At 30.5% G+C, this 23,155-nt stretch overlaps 1 protein-coding gene across 4 annotated transcripts; it reads left to right on the top strand.

Moving 5' to 3' along the window:
* The first annotated feature begins 440 nt into the window (after window positions 1-440).
* LOC146995227 (nucleoporin p58/p45-like) lies at window positions 441-22,113 on the top strand. 4 transcript variants are annotated; one of them, XM_085825948.1, is made up of 9 exons: window positions 441-461; window positions 2,397-2,571; window positions 4,853-4,932; window positions 6,582-6,700; window positions 9,054-9,136; window positions 13,680-13,890; window positions 17,030-17,077; window positions 18,896-18,973; window positions 21,814-22,113. In XM_085825948.1, exons 2-9 carry the CDS (start codon window positions 2,434-2,436, stop codon window positions 21,978-21,980), a joined length of 924 nt encoding a protein of 307 aa, XP_085682074.1. In that variant the 5' UTR covers window positions 441-461; window positions 2,397-2,433; the 3' UTR covers window positions 21,981-22,113. The 4 variants fall into 4 exon arrangements, with proteins under 4 accessions (XP_085682074.1, XP_085682076.1, XP_085682073.1 ...); XM_085825950.1 differs by lacking the exon at window positions 441-461 and adding an exon at window positions 1,629-2,277 and having other exon boundaries at window positions 18,896-18,983; window positions 21,814-22,045; XM_085825947.1 differs by lacking the exon at window positions 441-461 and adding an exon at window positions 1,650-2,277.
* The last annotated feature ends 1,042 nt before the right edge of the window (window positions 22,114-23,155 follow it).

Raw genomic sequence — 23,155 nt, 5'->3', positions numbered from 1 at the left:
ACTGTATTTTGGCATATTTTCAAGTATATGCATGATAATAGCGAATTTGTGTATATGCATACCACATATATGTTTTAAGTGCATGTATGCTATATATTTAACTGTCATTTTACTTAACGATAGTTACTGACTGTAAACGTTTGGCATCGGTCGCATAGATCCCTCCCCCCCAATAAAATTTTTTGTTTCTTAGAAAATGCTTCCTTTTTATTATTATTGAGCAGAACAGTACCTATAAAGATAGCCAATAAAAGCACTTTTCACCCATTTACAAAGTTGGCAACTTTTTGTTGGATGCAAATAATCAGAAAGTACCAACACAACTTCAATTCCAACTATTCCTGTCACAGACATAAAAAGACTTGTTCTGGACACAAAGTCTCTTGACCGACCATTACAGCTTTCACATGCTGAAAACATAGTCCATGATGCATTTCTACTTACTTGTGCTAATTATTATGGTGAACTTCTTCATTTATTTACTTTTAAATTTCGTTATGTTACTTTCACTAATGATACAACTCGTAATGTACACTGTGTGTGTGGGGGGGGGGAATAAAAAAAAATCTGAAATGTTTCGGATTTTAAATTATATGTTTTTTTTTTTTTTTTTTTTTTTTTTTTTTTTTTTTTTTTTTTACATTTTTGTCTGTTACCTTTATTTATTAATTATCACGTTCTTCACACTTAAACCATAAAATTCAGTTCAAGAGCAATATCGCAAAATAGTTTTAAAATGAGCATATCTTCAGAATTTTCGATACAGAGACTCACGCTCTGAAGATAAAAAATTTTTTTCTGTGCAACATTGCCATTGCCCTCTTTGAAATCCTTAAGTTCGTTAATCAAACATTCATTAAAGTTTTACTATATAGGAAATCGATAATAAAGCAAATTTCAAATTTGGGCTTCCAGATGCCCATATTCGTAAGATACTGTTGTTTTATCACAATGCGAGAAACATACATACATTTATGCAGATTCTTCTTGATTTAATTTCTTCAAATATAATATAGGGCGATAATATTGGGTGGATACAGATTGAAAAGTGAAACGGACATTCAGAGTGATTCGACGCAAAATTGCAAAACGAAAACAATTGTCCTTCAGGGACAAAGCTGCTTTGGACTAAAAATTGGACAGTTCTATATCTCCTGTTCTACTGGGCCGATTGACGAAATTCAACTTGCGTTTTTCATGTCTCGAAAGTACCACTTAGGATACGTATTGGATTTATATATAGCATTGTTCTAATATAGATATTTTGACACAAAATCGGATGTTTTCTGAAATGACATTCCAGTTTTTTTTCCATACTTTGATTCTATGACTCAAATTATTCCAAACTGCCAAGTTTTGTAAAAATCGCACAAGTAGTTTTTTAAAAAATTATCTCTCAAAATTTTAGCTCCTCGATGTTAATTGAATTTGATATACATTTATTAGTATCTCTTTTTTTATTAAACTTACTCAATTCCTTCTTCCAGAATTCCAAATTTAGGCTTAATCCAAATATAATTTGCACATTTTTTTGTGATTTATTTGTAAAATGTTTATTTTAAAATATTTTTTATACATTTTTCGAAAAAGTTCCTGCATTATAACCTATAAAAAATTTTACCATCATCTTAAAATAATGTATTTCTAAGTTCACCTGCAAAAAATTAGAATTTTTTTATTCAGAATTTCCTAACATATACATGAACTTTCATATCGCCGCATTTTGAAATTTAGCATATTTGCCATGAGCAATAATTATGCCAAATGTGGTTCACGATCTTTGTTAAGATTACTTGAAAGAATGAATGATGTGTTCTCTCCCTCCCCCTCCCCGCTTGTGCACAGGGAAAGAGAAAAGAAAGCTACCATAAATTAAGAAGTTCGCCGAGTATATTATTCTTGGCGCAAACTGGAAAAAATGAGCCAAGATACATTTTTGAATTTCTTGGTAAATTTTGTGACAAATTTTACAAAATTTAGTATTTAGGCATAATTTGAGTCGTAGAATTGAAATATGGAAACAAATTGGCCTGTCATTTCAGGAAAAGTCCGATTTTGTTCAAAACACCTGTATTAGAACGATGCTATATAAAAATCTAATATATATCCTAAGTTGTGCTTTTGAGACATAAAAAACACAATTTGAATTTCATCAATCAGCCCAGTAGAATGGGAGATATACAACTCTCTCTCCCCTCCCCCACCGCAGTGTACCCAGAACTGCTTCTAGAGGGTTGCATTTCTCAGGGGAAAATAAAATCCTGGATTCTAGTATAGGTAGTGTATCAGCTGGTGTTGCCTAATACCCAACTATTGTTTGCTTCTTTTAAAAGTATTCATGCATTTGGTATTGTATGTACATTGATTTAATAGCTTTTTTTTTTTCTTTTTAACAGAAAGTATGTCAAAGAACAAAAAGCCATCCGTGAAGAGATGAGTCGAGTGTCAAGTAAAAATATTTTCCGTGTTCAGGAACAAGTAGTTGCCCTTAGACAGCAGTTATCTGTTGTTTCAAATGGTCTTCAAAGGAATGCAATAGCTATTGCAAAGCTGAAGGAAGAATCAAATCAAGTAAATTTTTTAAAAAAAGATCTAATTATGTATATGTTGTAAAAATTTATCTTGTAAAATACACTGTTACATATTTATAAGATGTTTCCAGCATTTATGAATAGATTTTTATAAATTATAAGGTATTTAATATTTACATTTTGTATTTTTATAAATCTTGAATTCTGCAGATGAGGTTTCCACATTGGTTTATATTTATAAACAGAAATATGGTATGATAAATCTGGGAGCAAATATTCTGAATTTGCTTATAATTTTAAATTTTCTTATCATTTTTTGGTAAAATGCCTTCATTTCCAATATAACAATTAGTTTTGATATTTAATGGATTATTTTTAATATGTTTGTGGTATTATTCAATTTAATGCAAAAGAAAAATAATCCGGAATGTATTTTTTTAACATTCTTGTGAAGAATAATTATTAAAACTATAATTTCTTTTACATAATTCATATTAGTTTTATTGAAAAACTATACATTTTGAGAGGAGCCAACATGTGTTGCCTTAAAGCATAAAAATATTCTGTGCCATATTATTTGAAATATATCACTTAAATAGATGAATGAAATTAAAATAGCAGTAAAAGCAAAAATTTTTCATCTGTGCATTTTTTAAATTTTACCATTTTTGAAATGTTTTTAAGTTTTTAAACATTATAGAAAGAATGGTCTATTTTAAAATGATCATGTTCATAAAAAATCAAAATCATCTGAAACCAGACTGTCATCTTAAGAGAGGTTTCACTGTTTACTTTTGGACATTTGTTCATTTATCTCATATGATTTAGTGGCATTTGGGTCATTTCCTATGTACATAGGTTTTGAATTTCAAAATAAATACGAGGGCCATCCAGGAAGTAGATTACGTTTCCGTCTGTGTCCGCTAGGGGCGGGGCTAGCGCGGCCATCTTGGGGTCAGAGCGTTGCGCAGCTCAGTCTGCATCTAGCCGTGCTAGTGAGAGGTTCGTGCTGTGCTCCGTTCAGATACTGTGACGGTTTGAAATGTCTGCGTTAATTGAAAATCCCGCGAGCTGCGAGGTGCGCTCAGTAATAAGGTTTCTGACTGCAAAAAACTGTAAACCGATAGAAATCTATCGGCAGCTTCGTGAAGTGTATGGGGACAACATTATCACTGAAGGTGGAGTGCGTCAGTGGGTCATAAGATTTCAAAATGGCCGAACCAATGTTCACGACGAAGATCGAAGTGGGAGACCCAGCATAGTGACCGCCGAACTTCTCGAAAAAGTCGATGCTAAAGTCCGTGAAAATCGAAATTTCACAATAACGGAACTTTCTTTGAGTTTTCCACAAATTTCGCGAAGTTTGTTGCACGAAATCATCAGCGAAAAGCTTGGTTACCACAAGTTTTGTGCAAGATGGATTCCAAAAATCTTGACAGAGGACCACAAAAATCAGCGAATGGCTGCAGCGTTGAACTTTTTGGACGCTTACCATAAGGATGGTGACTCTTTACTCGATCGCATCGTTACTGGTGACGAAACATGGGCGAAACATGTGAACTGTGAAACGAAATTGCAATCAATGCAGTGGGGGCACACAAGTTCTCCCCAAAAACCCAAGAAATGCATGCAAACAATGTCGGCAAGGAAGATGATGGCGACTGTTTTTTGGGACAGAAAAGGTGTAATTTTGGTGGACTTCCTGGAAAGAGGCACTACAATAAACTCTCAAAGGTATTGCCAAACTCTCCAAAAACTCAGAAGAGCAATTCAAAACAAGCGCAGAGGAATGTTGAGCTCTAAGATCTTGTTGATTCACGACAACGCCCGGCCCCACACGGCAAATGTCACTCGTAAAGTTCTTGAATCTTTTAAGTGGGAGTTGTTTCCTCATCCGCCGTACAGTCCCGACCTGGCACCGAGCGACTTCCACCTATTCCCAGCAATGAAGAAGTGGCTGGCTATGCAGCGTTTTGATGACGACGCACAGCTGCAAGAAGAGGTAACGAAGTGGTTGAAGGCGCAGGCGGCCGAATTTTTCGAAGAAGGAATTTCCAAGCTCGTACATCGCTATGATAAATGCCTTAATTTGTATGGTGACTATGTAGAAAAGTAGTATTTGAGTGTGGCTTTCATCTGTATATAATAAAATTTGTTTCCTATACTTTGTTTATTTTTTTATTCCAAAACGTAATCTACTTTCTGGATAGCCCTCGTAAGTAAGGGCAAAAAATCTACTGAATAATATGCTTTATTGTATTTATCATTCATACTGTTATCATTCATTCTGTTATAAAATTATTTTTATATCATTATTACAGGAATTAAAGAATGCAGAAATTGCACAGAGGACTAAAGATTCTCCTTCTTCACTACAATATGAAAATAATGCTCCAACTGAGTATGTTTTTATTACAGAAATGATATGTTTAAATACACTGCTCAAAACAATTAAAGGATATTGCGGTTTTAGGTGGATCTTGTGGCTGGGAAACTTTTTAGCTGATTGATACATGGTCGACAGACGTTGTAGGTTATATGAAAATAAATTACACATGTTTGGCAGAAAAAAATGCATTTTATTGCGCATTTATGTGCAAAAGGAAAAAAACACAATTAGTGCATATGAGAAAAAAAAGAATAAGAAAAGGTGTTTTCTTCAAAGGAAATCATTTTCAGTAGGGGGTATGGTTTCCACGGACGGCCAGCAACGTTGAACACCTTTGAGGCATGGAGTCAATGAGGCTATTAATCACGAGTTGGGGTATTCTGTCCCACTCTTCCAGGAGAGCTCTTTCCAGTTCTTGGAGAGTTTGTGGGGGTGGTTGGCGGCCAGCAACTCGTCTTCCTAGAGCGTCCCAAACGTGCTCTATTGGATTCATGTCTGGAGAACACGCTGGCCATTCCATTTGTACGATTCCTTCCTCGAAAAGGAAATCCTCCACCAGGTTAGCACGATGTGGCCTGCAGTTATCGTCCATTAAAATGAAGTCATCTCCGATTGCTGCAGCGTAAGGAACTACAATAGGTCTGAGGATCTAATCCCTATATCGGCGACCAGTCAGAGGTCCATCTCGACTGATGTAGAGGTCTGTACGCCCGTCAATGGAGATGACACTATACACCAACACTTCCCCACTGCCAAATCTGACACTTTCCTGCATGAACGCAGGATTATTCTTTCTGTCATGGCCCCTCCAGATGAAAATATGCCTATTATCAGGATGAACAGAAAAACGGGATTCGTCAGAAAAAAGAACATTGCTCCATTCATTTCTCCTCCAGTTCACATGCTCTGTTGCCCACTCCCTGCGGTCGCGACTATGCCTTGATGTTAGTCTAACACATACCATCGGTCGGCGAGCATAGAGACTTACACCATGGAGCTGGTTTCGGACAGTCTGAGTTGAAACCGTGGTGCCAGTAGCCGAGCGGAAGGTGTTGTTGGAGAAGAGTAGCATTTATTTCAGTGTCTCCGAGCCATTAACACTAAATATCGATCTTCATTGGGCGTTGTTGCCCGTCTACGACCTTGCCTTGGTCTTCGGCCTGCACTTCCAGTTTCCAAAAAACGGTTCCAGATCCTGAAAATCACACTTTGTGACACTCCAATGGCTTGTGCTACTTCGGCTTCAGTTTGCCCCTCCCCTTCTAACCTACCAACAACTCTCCAAGCTTCTGAATTGGTTAAATGACTTCGCTGAAACATCGTACTCATCAAAACAAAGCAGTCACTGAATGCCGATCACCCTTGTCTTCATTGTCTTTTATTCAGTTAAAAGTCAAATTTCATTCGTTGCCACTGAAGCGACATTTTTGACGTCGAACTCAAAATTAGCATACTCCACAGTTTGAAAATCAGAAAAATTTGCATTTGTGATTCTCTTCTTCCATTTTCAGCAAAAAAAAAATTTCTCTTATATCTTTATGTTATATAAAACTTACAATATCCTTTAATTGTTTTGAGCAGTTTATATGGATTGGTCTGAAAAGTGCATATACATTATTTATACATTATTTATTTATGTATTTTTTATTTCGACATTGTAGGTATTTTCATAATCTGGCTAATTCCTTTGAAAAGCAGATGCAGTCTTACAGGCAACAAATTGAACAGCTTGAAAGACAACTGTTATCATTGTCACAGCCATATACACTAACTCCAAATGGTTTGTTAAGCATTATTTTATTATTATTATTTATTTCAGTATGAGCTTTTGTGGCTGAGTTAATGCTAAACATTTTTGGTCCTATGTACTTAACCCTCTCGCTGCACATGTCGCGATTTCCGTCGGCAGCGTAGAAGTAGCAAAATTTGCACAACCTGTGATTTCAACAGGGATGCATTTGTTCGTCCGTTTAATTGTGCAACCCACTCTTTTCTCGTACATGGTTTTATTTCGGCTTTTCTGGGATGTTTAATTGTTTATTCAGATCTGGGTTAACAGATGGCATTAGTTGTCCATATTTCTGCAAAATATACAAGCATCTTTTGCATCATTTTGCTCGCTGTTTTCAAAGCTCAAAGATGTCTGGCAGGAAACATTTTGCGAATGATATAACCTACATTTCTGACAATATTTCCGACAGTGATAGCAATTCTGACTTCAATTTTAAGTATACTGGAGATAATTAAGACACAATAACACGCCGAATAAATACTAATTCAGAAGTCAAACAACAAAAATCAGCGTTATATTTACAAAATTTTCACAGGACTAGTTTCGATGGTTTTACCGAACCACCATCTTCAGCTGCAAAACCGCAAATGAACAAGATAGGAAATAATGATTAGATAAGATAAGAAAGCCTGGACAAGAATAAGCAAGTGGCGCCATCTGTTGGTGAAACCAGAACTAAAACATAATTTCTTTAAAGGCCGAAGGCAAATTTGGATTGGAATTAGGATCATTAACTAGAACAGAAAGATTTTTATGAATGTGAAATGCCTCTAGAAAATCCAGTTCTCCAATGGAAGATGTTTTTTGAATAATTTTGGCAGCACTTTCAGTTTTTCTGCTGCCAATTGTTGGTCCGAAAATCACACTTTCAATTTTTCTGCTGCCAAAATTATTCAAAAAACATCTTCCATTGGAGAACTGGATTTTCTAGAGGCATTTCACATTCATAAAAATCTTTCTGTTCTAGTTAACGATCCTAATTCCAATCCAAATTTGCCTTCGGCCTTTAAAGAAATTATGTTTTAGTTCTGGTTTCACCAACAGATGGCGCCACTTGCTTATTCTTGTCCAGGCTTTCTTATCTTATCTAATCATTATTTCCTATCTTGTTCATTTGCGGTTTTGCAGCTGAAGATGGTGGTTCGGTAAAACCATCGAAACTAGTCCTGTGAAAATTTTGTAAATTTAACGCTGATTTTTGTTGTTTGACTTCTGAATTAGTATACTGGAGATAGTTGTAGTGAAACTGATGAGAATTTCTCTGATTCCTCTGCAGATAGTGATGAATATAAAGATTCACTTTCTATTCAAAGTGTTTGACGGTAGTGCAAAATTGATACGCAAAATATTCTACCAGTTCCTACTTCATTTCCTTTTCTTGACAATCGCTGTGAAATGCTTATATCCTTTATAAAAAGGATAACCCATTGTAAAATATAACATTTTAGAGTTCAGTTTGCAAATTATTGAGAAAAGCATTCAAAAATATTCAGATGGAAATTCCAGTGTTTACCCTGGCAGGTGTAGTTCAACTGTCACTTCCGTGAGACTAACTGTTTTGTTGCTCAAATAAAACTAAAACTGGCAAAAAATTCACAAAGAAACATGAATTTGGTGCAAATATTGCAACGTAGGACTTTGCCTCGAGCCTTGTTTTGAAGTTTGTCATACTAATGTTTTGTAAATATTTTGTATATTTTAATTAGCATATACATTTTACTTTGAATTTCATAAAATAAATCATAATTTAACCAAGGTTAATTTTCCAAATTTTGCTTTTATACGATTATTCTTCAATTTCAATTTTCCGACACCCCTTTTTTTAATCTTAATTCTATATTGAAAAAAAAACTCTTTTTTAAAAAAATTTGTATAGTTTAACTCCAAAATGTATGTAAATTTCATATAAGTAATAAAAAAAAGTTAGCAATTTTTGAACCTATTTTGATAAAAAAAAAAAATATGCAGCGAGACAGTTAATTAAAGACTTTGTATGTTTAATTTTATTTATCCAATAAGTGTATGCACTTAACAGATGTGCTTATATTTAGCTTGTGTGAAATTAATAAGCTTTGATTCCCCTCTTCTGTAAAATATTGTGTATAAACTATTATTTATTATAAATAGAATTTTTTATGTTAACTTGCATTGTAGATAATTCATATTGTGTAATTTCTGTGTAAGGAAGGTTATTAAATGCAGCTAAAAGTTTTATTTAGGTAACTATAATATTACTGCAGATTTATTTAAAATGTGGTATTTGCTTTTTTCATTGGATATAAATTTTATTAACTTATTTTGTGTAGGATTATTGCAGATGCTTGGTTTTATTTCTATTTAGAATGGACTGCGATTAGACGGCGGTTGCATGATGTATTTGTGACGTTAGCTGCACAGTTACAAACAATTCATCAAGAAGTCCAGGTAATTTATATATCACAAATACAATATTTTTCATATATATAGCTTTTTTATTCCAGATCTTGAGTAAGATTTCCTTTAGTGAAAATTTTACACATATTTTATTAGTATTCATAAATAGGATTTAACTTCTTAGAAGTTACTAAAATCAACAGTCATTTTTTTTCCTAGTGCTAGTTAAAAATCTATTTGTTTTAACCTCAGCTGCTTTCTTAGATGACACTCATTTTCAATATCACGTTTATAGGATTAGTATAATATAGAACTGATATCAGTACAAGATTAAAGTGGTATACAGTCAATGCAATTGAAAAAGAAATTTTTATAATGAAGCAATAAATGTGAAAGAAAATTAATGAATGGCCAATTTTCAAATTTTGCTTACATATGCTGCCCAAAAGAAAATTCGAGATAAATTATATATAAAGTTTAATTTGAGCAATGCATTGCATAAAGATGACTATAAATATATTTCTACAATTTAAAATATTTAAAAAATGAAATTTGTTACATATAAATCTTAAAAAATGTGATCGTAGGCAAAAATGCATGTCTCTTTCAAGTTTTTATGTTATTCAATCTCTCTGTTTTGTAACCTAATTTATTTTTTAAATAAATAAGTTTAATTATTTTAAATATGAACTACTAGTGTGTTATAGTCATGATAAAAATTAATAAAAAAAGTTTTTTTCTTTAGCAAATCAATAGAAAAATAATTTGTCTTCCACTTCATGTCAGGTCCGTTACCTCGAGATTATTTTACCCAAAATTAGTTTGTAAATCTGTCTAAAAGGGCCATTACATATTCAGTGACATAGATAAACCAATCAAGCTAAGTTCGACTACTTTGAATATGTACTGCCCTTTTTAGGCAGATTTGCAAACTAATTGGGGGTAAAATAATCTCAAGGCAATGGACTTGACATGACGTGGAAAACAAATTATTTTTATTGATTTGCTAAATTTTTATCTAAAAAATTTCATTTGATTTTCTTATATTTTAAATTGTAGAAATATATGTATATATATTTTATGCAATGCATTGCTCAAATTAAAGTTCAAATATTAATTTATCTTGAATTTTCTTTCTTTTCTTCTGGGACAGCATATGTAAACAAAATTTGAAAATGGACCGAATATTTATCATCTTCAAATTGATCATAGACATACCATTGACAAACTGTAGGGTTGACAATGGTATGTCTATGATCAGTTTGAAGATGATAAATATTCAGTCCATTTTCAAAATTTGTTTACATATGCTGTCCCAGAAGAAAAAAAAGAAAATTGACAAACTGTAGAGTTGACAATGGGGTGCAATAAGCAAAGTTTATAATTAGCAGCAGCACAAGTTCAAGAGGTAGATAATTTGATTAAGTTTTTATTGTATAGGGTATTTAAATGTAATTGATTCCAACATAGGTTCAAAACTAGTTATTATGAGGGCTTATCTGTCATGTGTTAGTAGAGAGATTGTTGATCATATTCTGCTTCCCTATTTTGGTGACACTGTGGAATATTAAGGGTAACTCACTTGAAAGGTGTAATTTTTTTTTTTTTTTTTACATTGCACATGCTGTGAAGTAACTGAAGAATGAATGTAAGAAAATTAATTGGTATTACATTCAGTATTAAGTTTATTATTTCGACTATTTTTCGTACAAAATGCTTCTTATTAAATTTTGAACAAATATCGCACAGAATAATGTTGATATAAAACCTGTAATGTTAATTCTGAAGAAACTCATTTGGGGTGATATCAGATTTATGATGAATGTCATTTTTGTCCATAAATTAGTGTTTCTTCTCAGTTGTAGAGTGATTCATTTCAGTAGATGTATGATTTGCTAGTCCATTATAGAATAATGGTGAAATATTCTTTCGAATACTTAAACATGTTTGTGACCTGTACTTGCATAACTATTAGTACTTGTAAAACTTAGTGACTCTAAGTAGGTAAACTTTCATGAATTCTGTACAACTGCTTTGTGCTTTTGAAATCTGTATAATTTTCTATCCAGATTTTTAACAAACTGAAATGTAAGTCACAGTTACTTTTAAAATTCCTGTTTTTGAATCGATTTCATTACGTAATAGAGGTTTATTAAACTTTCTGTCTCTTTGACTCAATTTCAGCTAGCATTTATTGCCAAAATATAGAATTAATAATACTAGTATGCATAATTTTTTCCCTCATTATGCAGAAAATTTTACATTACCAGTACCACCATTAGTATTCAGTGAAATTAATTTTTTTGATGTATTTATTCTCATTGTAATGCCAAAAACTCTGAAGTCTTTTGAGGATGAGGTCAGCATGGTTGTGCTCATGGAGAAAGGGGGTTCAACTTCACAAGTAGTATTAAATTTGCATTCATTTTTGCAGAAACCAGTAAGACAACTTGAACTCGTTAGTATCCATTTTAGCGAGGAATTTAATTTTTCAAGCTAAGTTCATTCATGACCCTAAAAAGTTAGACATGATTCTGATATTTATTTGAGGATTGAGTTACTTTTTTTTTTAAGAAGTTCTTTCTGATTTTTATTTGCATTTTTGTTGTGTCTGCTCCTAATGAATCTCATCGTAAAGTGCTTTAGAAATATGAAGCCAAATGCTGTGATTTGTTTGTTAAATTAAACTTTTTTGACCATTTTAATCACTCAATTTAAATGCACTGTATCTGACCGTTTAACAATTTTCATGTAAAATTACTGATCTTTTTTCTTTTTCTTTTTTTTTTTTTTTTAAATATTTGTCATGTATGGAAATAGTATGCTTCAAACATTATTGTAATTTTTACGTAGGCTTGGTCTGTATGACATTATGTGAAAATCTGAAATTTTTTTTTGATCCTGCATAGAGACTATACACAGTTGCCTATAAGCACAAAAGGAGATGTGTGATTATTACAGGAATCATTGCACTTAGTATGATAATTTGCTTGAATGCACTGTAATATTGTAAAACAAACAAAAACAAGTAATAAAATAGTCACCCTTAAGTGTTAAACCCATAAAAAATTACTATAATTTCTTTGTGTAATAAAATTCATATATAATTAATTAGCAAGGTAGTATAGTATTAATTTAAGCTGCTGCCACCAGGGATGATGTTTTTGCATTCAGTAGATGAATTTGGGCAATTTTACTTTTCCTTCTAGTGCAATATGCTTCCTAATTTCAAAAAAATTAATTCCGAGTTATGAAATGGGATATTATAAATTAAGTATAACTAGTATGAATGCATACTAATCAGTTTTAGTTGTAATATTTTATATATATGCATTTTTTGTGTATACTATGTTCTGATGTAGCCTTTGTTTCACAATGGATCATTACAAATACAGAAATCTTTTAAGTAATGTAAATATTCATGTTTTGGCATTTTTATATTAAAGAGGAAAACTCAGTATTCTAAAAATTACAAAATTTATTTTTTCATATTGCTTTTTGGTCTCTATAATTATATTTAGAAAAAATTTATTCACAAATTACAAAATTAATTTTTTCATATTGTCTTTTGGTCTGTATAGTTTTATTTAGAAAAAAATTATATTCACTATAAAAAGTTTGTTACAAAAAGTACCATAAAAATTAAAAATTGGTCAAAATATTCATATTCAGGGCACATATGCAAATTATAGAGTAAATTGTTTGCATTTGTATGTAACTAAAAAATATATCAATTTAGGAAAAAAAAAAAGCTTGTATTGTTAATAGACTAACTGGAAAGCATTTTATTCTTAGATTGTCATAAAAAGTATTGATCAGTATGGAATTTTGAAAAAAAAAAAAAAAATGTACAAAACCTTATAGAGTTCATACTCTAAAAAACACAGGTAGGCTTAAGTATTGACACATAGCCAACTGATAAATTTAAAATGAAAAATATTTTTAGTTTAATGAATGTTCTGTGTGATTATTAAAGTATGATTCTAAATAAATAAATGAATTTTTAGTGTTTGTAAACTTATAAATTACTTAAATGAACAATTCTTTTAGTATTATAAAAGGTTATAAATTAAAAAATGTTACACATTAATAAATCTTGGAAGGCATCATTGAATGACATGCAAGGGGGAAAAATTGGCTTTGAATTATTCTGATATATATGTATATTACCCCCAAGGCAAATAGAAAAAGACATCACAAATTCAAAATTTTAAAATTAAATATCTCAATCAATTTTCGTCATCAGGGCATAAAACTTTCTGTGTTTTATTTTTCATAACGAGTATAAAATTTTTCTAAACATAACTATTGGGATCAGGGGCATAAAAATTTTAATTTCATAATCCTCCCCAAAATTACTTTTATTGTATTCATTTATTTTGTAATTTGAAGTGTACATCTATGACCATTGTTATCAAAAATAAAAGTCACATAAGGACTTCTGTGGATACAGTGTGTATATATTCAGTGTTTTACATAAATCAGAATGTCAAGTTTTTTTTGGAGGTGGGGTATTTAATTTGATGATTAACAATTTTGTATTTAAAAATTTTTAAATAAATATGTATTTCATGTTATGCTTAATGTTTTTTAGGTATATAAAGAACATTTTATCAACAATCAAAGACTGAATCATGGTGATATCAGAAATTTGTTGCAAAATCGCAAGGACAGCTTGCGAGATAATGCAGTAAATACGCAGCTTCTTTCTTCTGTTACATATGGCCCTTCTCCATTTGCTGCTGTGCAGAGTGCTGTAGGCAAAGCAATTACTAATGTATTTGGTCGTTCACAGCAATTACCAGGTAATATATAAGAAAAGAAGGTATATATCCTTTCTAGAACCTACTTACAAGATAATTTTGTATCTTTTTTTTTAATGTTATTAGAGTGTTGATATTGAAAAGAATGATTTTTGAAATTTTTAAGGGACAGAGATGTAAAACTAGTTTTTAATTATGTTTCATTATTTAATCAGTTTTTATATATTTTTCTCAGAAGAAAAGTTTTTATTTGCACTTTTTTTGATATTCCACCATGGCCTGGCTTTTTTTTTTTTTTTTTTTTTCTTTCCAACTTTTACCTGTTTATACAAATTCAGTTCAAAAAGCAATGTTTTGGTCCCCCCCTCCAAGTATAGAAACAAAAAGTATGTTATGAGTATTACTTTTTATAAGAATACTCTCAAACTTCATCTTAAGTATTATCATTTACAGTACTTAAATTTGTGTTTTTTAATTTCATTAATTAGTGAAAGGAGTAAATTTTTTAATACTAGTATTCTGAATTTTCATTCACATAATATCAAGAAGCAAAAATCAAGGAAATTGTATATAAGTCAGCCTGTCAAACCTTTCCATACATATGGGGGCTTTTTTTTTCTCTGTGAGTGATTTTTGAAATAATAGAAACTAATTAATTGTAAGTAGTTTAATATTTATGATGGTCATTTTATGTTGTGATAGCCACCATGAAAACGTTTGCCACTTTCACAAATCAAAGTTGATTGTTGACTGAAATCCAATGACTTCATCCTTACACAGGCAACATAAATATTCCAGTCATCACTTGTTTCATGCTTTTTTAACTGCTTCTAATACCATTTAATGGATGCGAGTTCTTCTGTCCAAAAGTAAATAAACTGAAGTGCTGTTAAAAATGGTAGCCAAAAATCAGTTTCAGTATATATGGCTCTTCTTCCAGCAACATTTGATCTTGCTTCTCCAAACAGTTTTACTTATTGATATATAGGTGCATTTAATGATAATTTTTAATAGTTTGTCAAAGTAAAATGTCTTTTTCTTGAAAAAAGGTAGTTACATATGGGTAGTCATAACCTAGTATAATTTATATAGTGCCAGTGTCTAGGAAATGAAAATGCTTTTGAAGTCATATCAATAGCAGTTGGTGATTAACAATGTATAGCTTCCAAAAACTACATGCAAGAAATAGTGAAGAATCACATGTAAGATATAAAATGCAAAGTAAATTTTATTACATTTTACTTTTTTCCTGTAATGTGTTTGTTACTGTCATGCATTTTCTGTCCCCCCTCTCTTTTTAGTCCAAAAGGTCCCTGAAGGACTATTATTTTTGTTTTGCGATTTTGTGTTGAATCACTTTTCAGACTGTTGCCACCAAATGTTAGAGTCCTGCATTATATTTGAAGAAATCAAATAATGAAAAATCTGTATGTATATTTCTCGCATTGTGATAAAACCAACGGTACATAGAGCCATCGAATTTTGAATGATGTAATCCTCCTACGAATATGGGCATGTAAAAAACCAAATTTGAAATTTGGAATTTTTATTATCGATTTCCTATTTTGTAAAACTTTAACGAATTTTTGAGTAACAACTCAATGATTTAAAAGCAAGCAATGGCAACACTCTACGGGTGGGAGGAATCTTTTTATCTCCAGCGCACGGAACTGCATATTGGAAATTCTAAAGATATGCTTATTTTAAAATTATTTTGAGACATTGCTGTTAAACTGAATTTTATGGTTTAAGTTCAAAGAATATAATATTTACTCAATAAAGGTAACACACAAAACGTTAAAAAAACACCCCTTTGGATGTAATTTAAAATCTGAAACCTTTCAATTCCCCCCCCTTCTGTTTTTTAATGTTATGTAGTTTGTGTTTGGTAATTTCCATTTAGCATGGCCGCTATAACATAAAACTACCTTTATTATAACAAAGTACAACATTAATATTGCTAATTATATCGCCAAAAAATAATTCATTTTGTATGATAGCCTTAATCACCGATTGGGGTGTTCATCAATTAAAGAATTTCTTTTTTTTATTTTAAGATATTTAAATTGAAAAATATAGATTTCTCCAAATATATAGAATTAAAATACTGCCTCTTTTTTTATGTGGTGTATTTAAGTTGGTTACTTTTGTTTTGTATTTACAGTATGTAAAATTAAAAATTTAATTATTTCAGTTTTACTCCCATATGTTTTTAAGACTTAAAATGAAATCTTTTTGATATTATATTTGTTTCATAATGATGATATATGAAATATATATATATTATGTATATGAAATAGTATATGAAAAAAAATTATATTTTCAGTTAAGTTCTTTATGTACTTGAAATCTTTTCTGAAAATCCTGGAACTTCAGTTACAAGTATCAATATATGTGTATTGAATCAAATCATGATATGTTTTAAACTATTTACAGCTCATAGAAATTGTATTTCTCACTTTCTAAATTTGTTTTCAGCAGTACTCTATGTATTAGCAAAATGTTTTTATTTAGTCATTGTTCCATCATTGGTATTTAATGGATTTTCAGTTACTCTTGTTACTGAATTTTTTCGTAAATATTTGTGAATTATTAATTTAATTGGTGATGCCATTTTAGTTATTAATCATTAGGAATTAAAACAAATGAGATACAAAAACTCAATCCTTTCTAAAATAAAGAAAATCCCTTTAAAAATGTGACTAAGTAGTGTATGTAGTATAAGTAGTGTAAATAAAAGTGGTTCATTTCAAAAGCATGGGAAAATCCAAACATTGTTTTACTTTTCAATAGAATTGAAATGATCTATAATTTCTATAAAAAGTTGGATCTATTTACAAATAGCAGGGGGGGAAATGCAATCATAAGAAGCTATTGATTATAAAATTCACCTTCACAGCACCAAATTTTATAACATGGGCATCAAAAAGCTAGTTCAGCATTTAGATAAATACTTTATTCTTACAGTGGACTTTTCTCCCCCCCCCTCCCAACAACAGCTTTGGAAACTATGGAAAAGATGGTATCCATCATGAAACATGAATAATTTTTCTTTTGAAGGAGTAATCTATGCAAACATGGGTGTTTTACATATAGTGTGCACCAATATTAACAAGTTTCAGTGAAGAGCAATTTCTTCGATGGATTAATTTTAAATTTCTTTTCTCCTCTTTCTTCTCAGGTGGTAGTACAACACTAGGAAACCTGGGCTCCTCTGGATTTGATAGTGGTCAGTATTTAAAGCCTTTCTAAGCAACCCATTCTCATCACTTGTAAAAATACAATTAAATTAGAGAGACATCATTTGTTAAATCTATAATTTTGGTATTTTTGTTGCAGTAGTAGTTGATGACGTTGATCATTAAATTTGTGATAGTTATTTTTTTTAGTGCATATGAAGTGGCTTTAAATCAGACAGAACTTTGAAACTTTTGCCAAGATGTCTTAATAATTGACATTTTGTACTCTCATATCACCAGGATCATGATGAATGTCTTTGAACAAACTTGTAAAATTGGAAGTAATATGCATCTAGTTTAAAGCTGAAGAGTTACTTATTGGTAGTTATTTTTTAGAATCAAACTTGCCATTATTAATTAATTGCAATTAATAATATCAAGTTTGTTTCTAAAAAATATTAATTGTTTAAATTATTAATCTTATTAGAATATCAGATGTTAGTTTCAAATATATACTCCTTGATTAATTTATATATTTTAGCATTCATAGCTTTTTAAGCTTTCATTTGTCTGTTACTGGTTGACCATGAAATTTCCAGCAGTGGTTTATGTCTCAGTGAACACTTCCAGTTCAGAGTACTGTAGATTTTGAATACCTGAAGCCCAGGAAAGTAATAGCAAAGGATTGTAATACCTGAAGCATTGTAATACCTGAGCTCAGGAAAGTAATACCTGAAGCCCAGTAATAGCAGAGGATCTTAAAAGTGTTAAGAAGAATTACAAATTTTCTCAAAATGTTGTGATAAACTCAATAGCTTCAAACTATAAACTTTTAAGAATGCTGGCTTTTGATATCAAGACCAATGTTATACATGATTTTCGTAGTGTGGAAACATACGTTTCGTAGGTTTAATAAGTAATTTCCAAAATAGTTGTTGTGTGATTCTGTTATAAGAATATTCTTTCATTAAGTATATTACAGTAACGAAATGTCCTGCAGAAGTTTAAAAAAATAATGAAAATTTACTGATATCTTGCTTTGCCTAGAAGGACGGTTAATTTTGTTTTGGCATTTTGCGTTGAAATGTTAGTTCACTTTTCAAATTGTTGCTACCAAGTATTAGAGTCTTGTATTATATTTAAAGAAATTAAATAATGAAGAACTGCATAAATGTATGTATGTTTCTCACACTGTGATGAAACAACGGTACCTAGAGCCATCAAATTTTGAATAACGTATGTTTCCACACAAATATGGGCAGCTTGAAGACCAAATTTGGAATTTGTTTTATTAGCTATTTCATATTTTGTAAAACGTTAACAAATTTTTTATTAACAAAGTCAATGATTTCAAAGTGAGCTATGGCAGCACTGTATGGGGGGGATTTACTTTTATCTTCAGCATGGGAGACTGTGTATCAGAAATTTTAAAGCTATGCTAATTTTAAAATTATTTTGCGATATTGCTGTTGAACTGAATTTTTATAAGTTTGAAGAACATGATATTTAATAAATAAAGGTAACACACAAAACAGTTTAAAAAAAAAAAAAATATTTGGGCATAATGTAAAATCTGTAAGCTTTCAGACTTTTTTTTAAATTCTTATTTTTTTATTTAAAGATTGTACTGTTGGATTAAAGTTTTTTATCTGTATTTTACATTATGGCAGCAATTTTCAAGAAAACGGATTGTAGATGAAACATGTTTTAATTAAACTTCTTTCTGTCTGAATAGTTTAGTTTGCCAGATGCATTTTACATACATGTATGTTTATATAGGAATATACTTAAGAATAATAAAAACAAGTTTGATGTATTGGTGTGTGTACTTAAGAAATAACTTACCAATTTAGGATTTTCATTTCCAGGTCTATCAGGCGGATCGCTGACATCTCTAAATGTGAATCGTGGATCTTTCTTTTCGAATACGACTTTTAAACCACTAGGTAAATAGTGGTAAGAGTTGACTTTTATAATGTTTTATCTCCCATGTACGATTCTTTTCTTAGTTACAGAAAGCAAGTTATACATCTGTGGTTTTGGCTTAATTTTATTTAAAGAGCAGAAAATACATTTAGGATACTGAATTAAACTTAAAATTTAAAATGCAAAAAATAATAATTATTTTTCCTTTTTAATATAAATCCAATAACAAATCAACCTTTTCAAATATTTCTGTATTGAACTCTTGACTCTGAACAAATGTATACATTTTTTGCCATTTAAAAAAAAAAACTACTAATTTTAAAATGCATAAATAAGAATCCAGAGTAATACAAAATAAGTAAATTATTGCTGAAATTGTGTAAGGAACTGTTATTCTTCCATGGTTTAAGTAGTAGTAAACACATCTAGTAATTTGAAGATCCATGATTCGATTCCTGGCAAGGCCAACATTGATTTTCCATATTTGGAGAACTGCTAGAAGTAAAAATGTTGCTAAAACTAAAAATATAATGGAACATTACTTATCACTACTTGGGTTTGGTCAATTCAATATACATGTCCTTTAAGTGTGTCCATGGTTGTAAAGAATTATCGCATTCTCCCATGCATGCTATCATGGTCTAAGTAACCATCATGGGTCTAGGACTTTTTGCCATCAAAACATACTTATCTTTACATGACTATATTTTATCTTGCCATATTATACTCATATTAAATTTATTTAGTTTAATAATTCTGTTTACCTTTTGTATACTTAATAAAGATTGCTTTTAATATATATAGTTATCTACAAATATGAGATATAAAGAAATTACACATGGTTGGAAAATTATGTCAGTATCAAAGAGAACTGGGGCTAAACTTCTGATATAATATAAGTTATATTATCGATTTTAAAATTTTGCAGGTACAATATTTACATGATTTGTCAAAATTTCTTGAAATTTTAATTGGCTGATTCAGAGAAATCACTCATACAAGCAGAAATTTACATTTTTATGAAATCTGAATGGAAAATGGAATTACGTTGGAATCTTGTCAGCACCTTACTCTCTTAAAACTAATATGTCATGTGTAACGGTGTATTTGTATAAAACTGTACGCAAAAACATTTTTATATTATTTTATATAAAATGTTTTATTAATTAAATTATTAAACTAAACAGAGTTATTAATTTAAATAAATATAATACAGTCATGTAAAGAAAAATACGTCTTGATGGCGAAACGGCCATGGCAAATAGTCGCATTCCCACCATCACATCCAGCTAGCAATAAAAAGATCTGTGGTTGAAACTGCTTTGAAAATACAGTTGATTTTTAGCACCAAAGGTGCTATTAATCGCAAACTTCACTTTTCCTATGTTGCCACCAAACATAAATGTGATATATTATTTTAAAGAATGTTGCCACCAAAAGTTATCACCATGTAGTATTTCTACTTCCTGATTATATTGATATTAAACAGAAAAATGTTATAATAATGCATATATACATGGTTATTCATAATTCCTCCAAATATTTTTTAAATTCTTAACAAAAAAGGGGGGAACTGATACCAAATTTTATCACTGTAATGAAGAATTTGGATGTATGTGTATATGTTTTTCTTTATCTTGTGGAAAAATGGCAGCTTCCAGAGCCACTTAATTTTAAACACTCATAGACCTTTACCTGAATATCTCTATCTCAAAGTCTAACTTTTTTATTTATTTCATATTTTGTGTGGATTTAATAAATTTTTGATTAATACATTCAGTGATTAAACAGCAGTGTTTTGCTACTGCTTAAAATAAAACATTTTTATCTTCCACATGCCAATGTATTGCCATTTGGCAAAGTGCAAGATTACCCAGCTTATAAATTTAATCAAGAAACTCGGCTATTTAAAAGCAATGTACTGCCACTGCTAGAAGTATATCTTTTTGTCCTGTCCACCTTAGTGGAAATTTTGATTGAGGTATTGCTGCGATTTATCTGTGTTCTTTGCGGCTGATTTTGATTGAAATACTCTGGAAAGTGGTGTCTATGGTAGGAGCCAAACAACTTTCTTTTATTCAGTTGTGGAATGGTCAGGTATACTGAAAAAGGCAGACAAATGTAGCTTTTGTGAAATGCATAGAAAAAGACTTAGCTTATTTCAGTGTAATAAAATTTCTGTATTGTTTGTGTAATTTATTATAATTTTTGAAAAGTCCCACAGAATTATGAATAGTCTTGTACAAGCAAAGGGCATACTATAAGACATACTGCTTGGTAGTCAGAACTGGGTTCTTTGGCATTATGGACTGGCAACTGACTACTGGCACTAGCAATATATTTATACTGATTTTGATGTATGCTATTCAAACCTCTGAGAGCAATTAGAGCAACCTGATATATGACATTATCTGTGCCCAACAGAATAAGTTACACAAAATGTTATTCAAAATATACAAACAGTTATTAAACTTTTAGTCTGATTAGTGATGAGTTCTTTTAGCAAATATCTCATTAATTTTACGCTATGACAGGTTTTTATTCTTTAGAAAAACTTCATTTCAGTGTTAAAAAAACTTTTAATATATATTAAATTTGTTTCTTATTACATAAGAATCTTGTCTCTTAAATATAATTTTATAAAAACAACTTTAACTGAATAGTTATATCACAGCTGAATATTTAATCATCATCTTATTAAAATGTAGTCTTTATCTCTTTTTATTTATTTATTTAACCTCTAACTGTGCTTAAAACAATGGATCACAGTTTCAAAGGAATTTTGAATAGTAAAAGTTTATGGCAATCAATATGTTTGTTTGAAAGCAGGAACAATTAATTATAAATTATAAAATTTCAGGTCAAACCGGAGTGCCTTCATTTGGAAGTTCTAGTCTCGGCGATGCAACTGGTTTTGCAAGTGATAGTGTTGCTCAATCTCAATTTGCCTTGAATAATCAAAAGCCTTTTCAGCTGCAGAAGCCTCCAGCTGGGAATAAAAGAGGCAAACGATGGACAAGCACATAAACCTTTCAGTGTCTTCTTTTCCCCCCTCTCCAATTTTTATGTAATAAATACAATTTTAAACTTTAGTCTTTTTTATTTATATGATAGCTCATTTTATGAAATTGTGAATTTGAATAAATTTTACTTTTCCTGAGCCCTTTTTCTAATTAAATCACAAGTTTTAAATTCCAGTAGTATAAAAGGAAAACATAAATTGAAGTAAATATTAAAAAGATCATCTTTTTAGTCCTGATATATCATACACTGGCTAAAAGAATATTAAAAAATGTCATGAAAAATAATTGAAATCTTTAAGTGGTCAGTCACTTTTAACTTTGATAGGGAACTGCTCTTGGCAAAAAATGTTTCCTGTATCCTTTAAAATGACACAAAAATTCTTGGAGCTCATTAAGAAGGCAGAATGAATTCATACTCACGTGTATGAAAGAATATTTTAAATTGTGCATTATTTTAACACATTTTGGTGTTTGTTTATTTATATAATTTGTGCCTTCATCCTAAGAATACAGAATTTTTAAAATGTTTAATTTAAAATTAGGTAAAGTTCATAGTGTTGATTTTATAGAAAAATATATATCTCATTTTAAGGGAGAGATCATTCTGCTTTTTGAACAATTGGCGTACGATAGTCTTGTATATAAAATAAATGGTTTTTCCATAAAACCAACATCAGTCAAAACTAAATTTAACCTAATATTCAATTTCAAATTAGCACGTGCTCCTATGTTATAAAATCAGATTTTAAGAAGACAGGAATACAAAACCAAACCATTTTTACATAAGAATATATAGTTGCAAATGCCATACAAGTTAGAGATGCAAAAAGGTCGTACAGTATATTTAGGAAGCATTCAAATTCCATGCCAACTTTAGCCGTACATACCTTTGTAATTTCATCAGTATTATGAGGCATGTTAAAACTGCTAAGTGTCTTATGGACTCAAGTTACTGCTTCAACAACTCTTGATGTCATCACAGTAATAGGCCATACTTTCTTTCAAATTCATGAGGTTTCAATAAAATCTCTTAATTTCTGACAAGCTGTTAGAAAACGCACAAACTGCAGCTGATATTAAAATTTAACTTTTCATAAGCTGACCAATGAAATGCAAGTTAATCATTATTAAAACTGGATTTAATACTTCATAAGGAATTATCTAATGAGTTTGATACAA

Source organism: Stegodyphus dumicola, chromosome 10 (assembly GCF_044657685.1).
Source record: "Stegodyphus dumicola isolate Sdum_Otavi_A_Nest chromosome 10, ASM4465768v1".
In the NCBI taxonomy this organism is placed as follows: domain Eukaryota; kingdom Metazoa; phylum Arthropoda; class Arachnida; order Araneae; family Eresidae; genus Stegodyphus; species Stegodyphus dumicola.
Note: the sequence above shows the minus strand (reverse complement) of the source record. Positions and strands in the feature narration are given on the sequence as shown.

Bases quoted from the DNA above. Each gene is read 5' to 3' on its own strand.
- LOC146995227 (XM_085825948.1), top strand. From the start codon at position 2,434: ATGAGTCGAGTGTCAAGTAAAAATATTTTCCGTGTTCAGGAACAAGTA. The intron at 2,572-4,852 runs GTAAATTTTTTA...TCATTATTACAG, and splicing joins TGAAGGAAGAATCAAATCAA to GAATTAAAGAATGCAGAAAT. The intron at 6,701-9,053 runs GTTTGTTAAGCA...ATTTCTATTTAG, and splicing joins ATATACACTAACTCCAAATG to AATGGACTGCGATTAGACGG.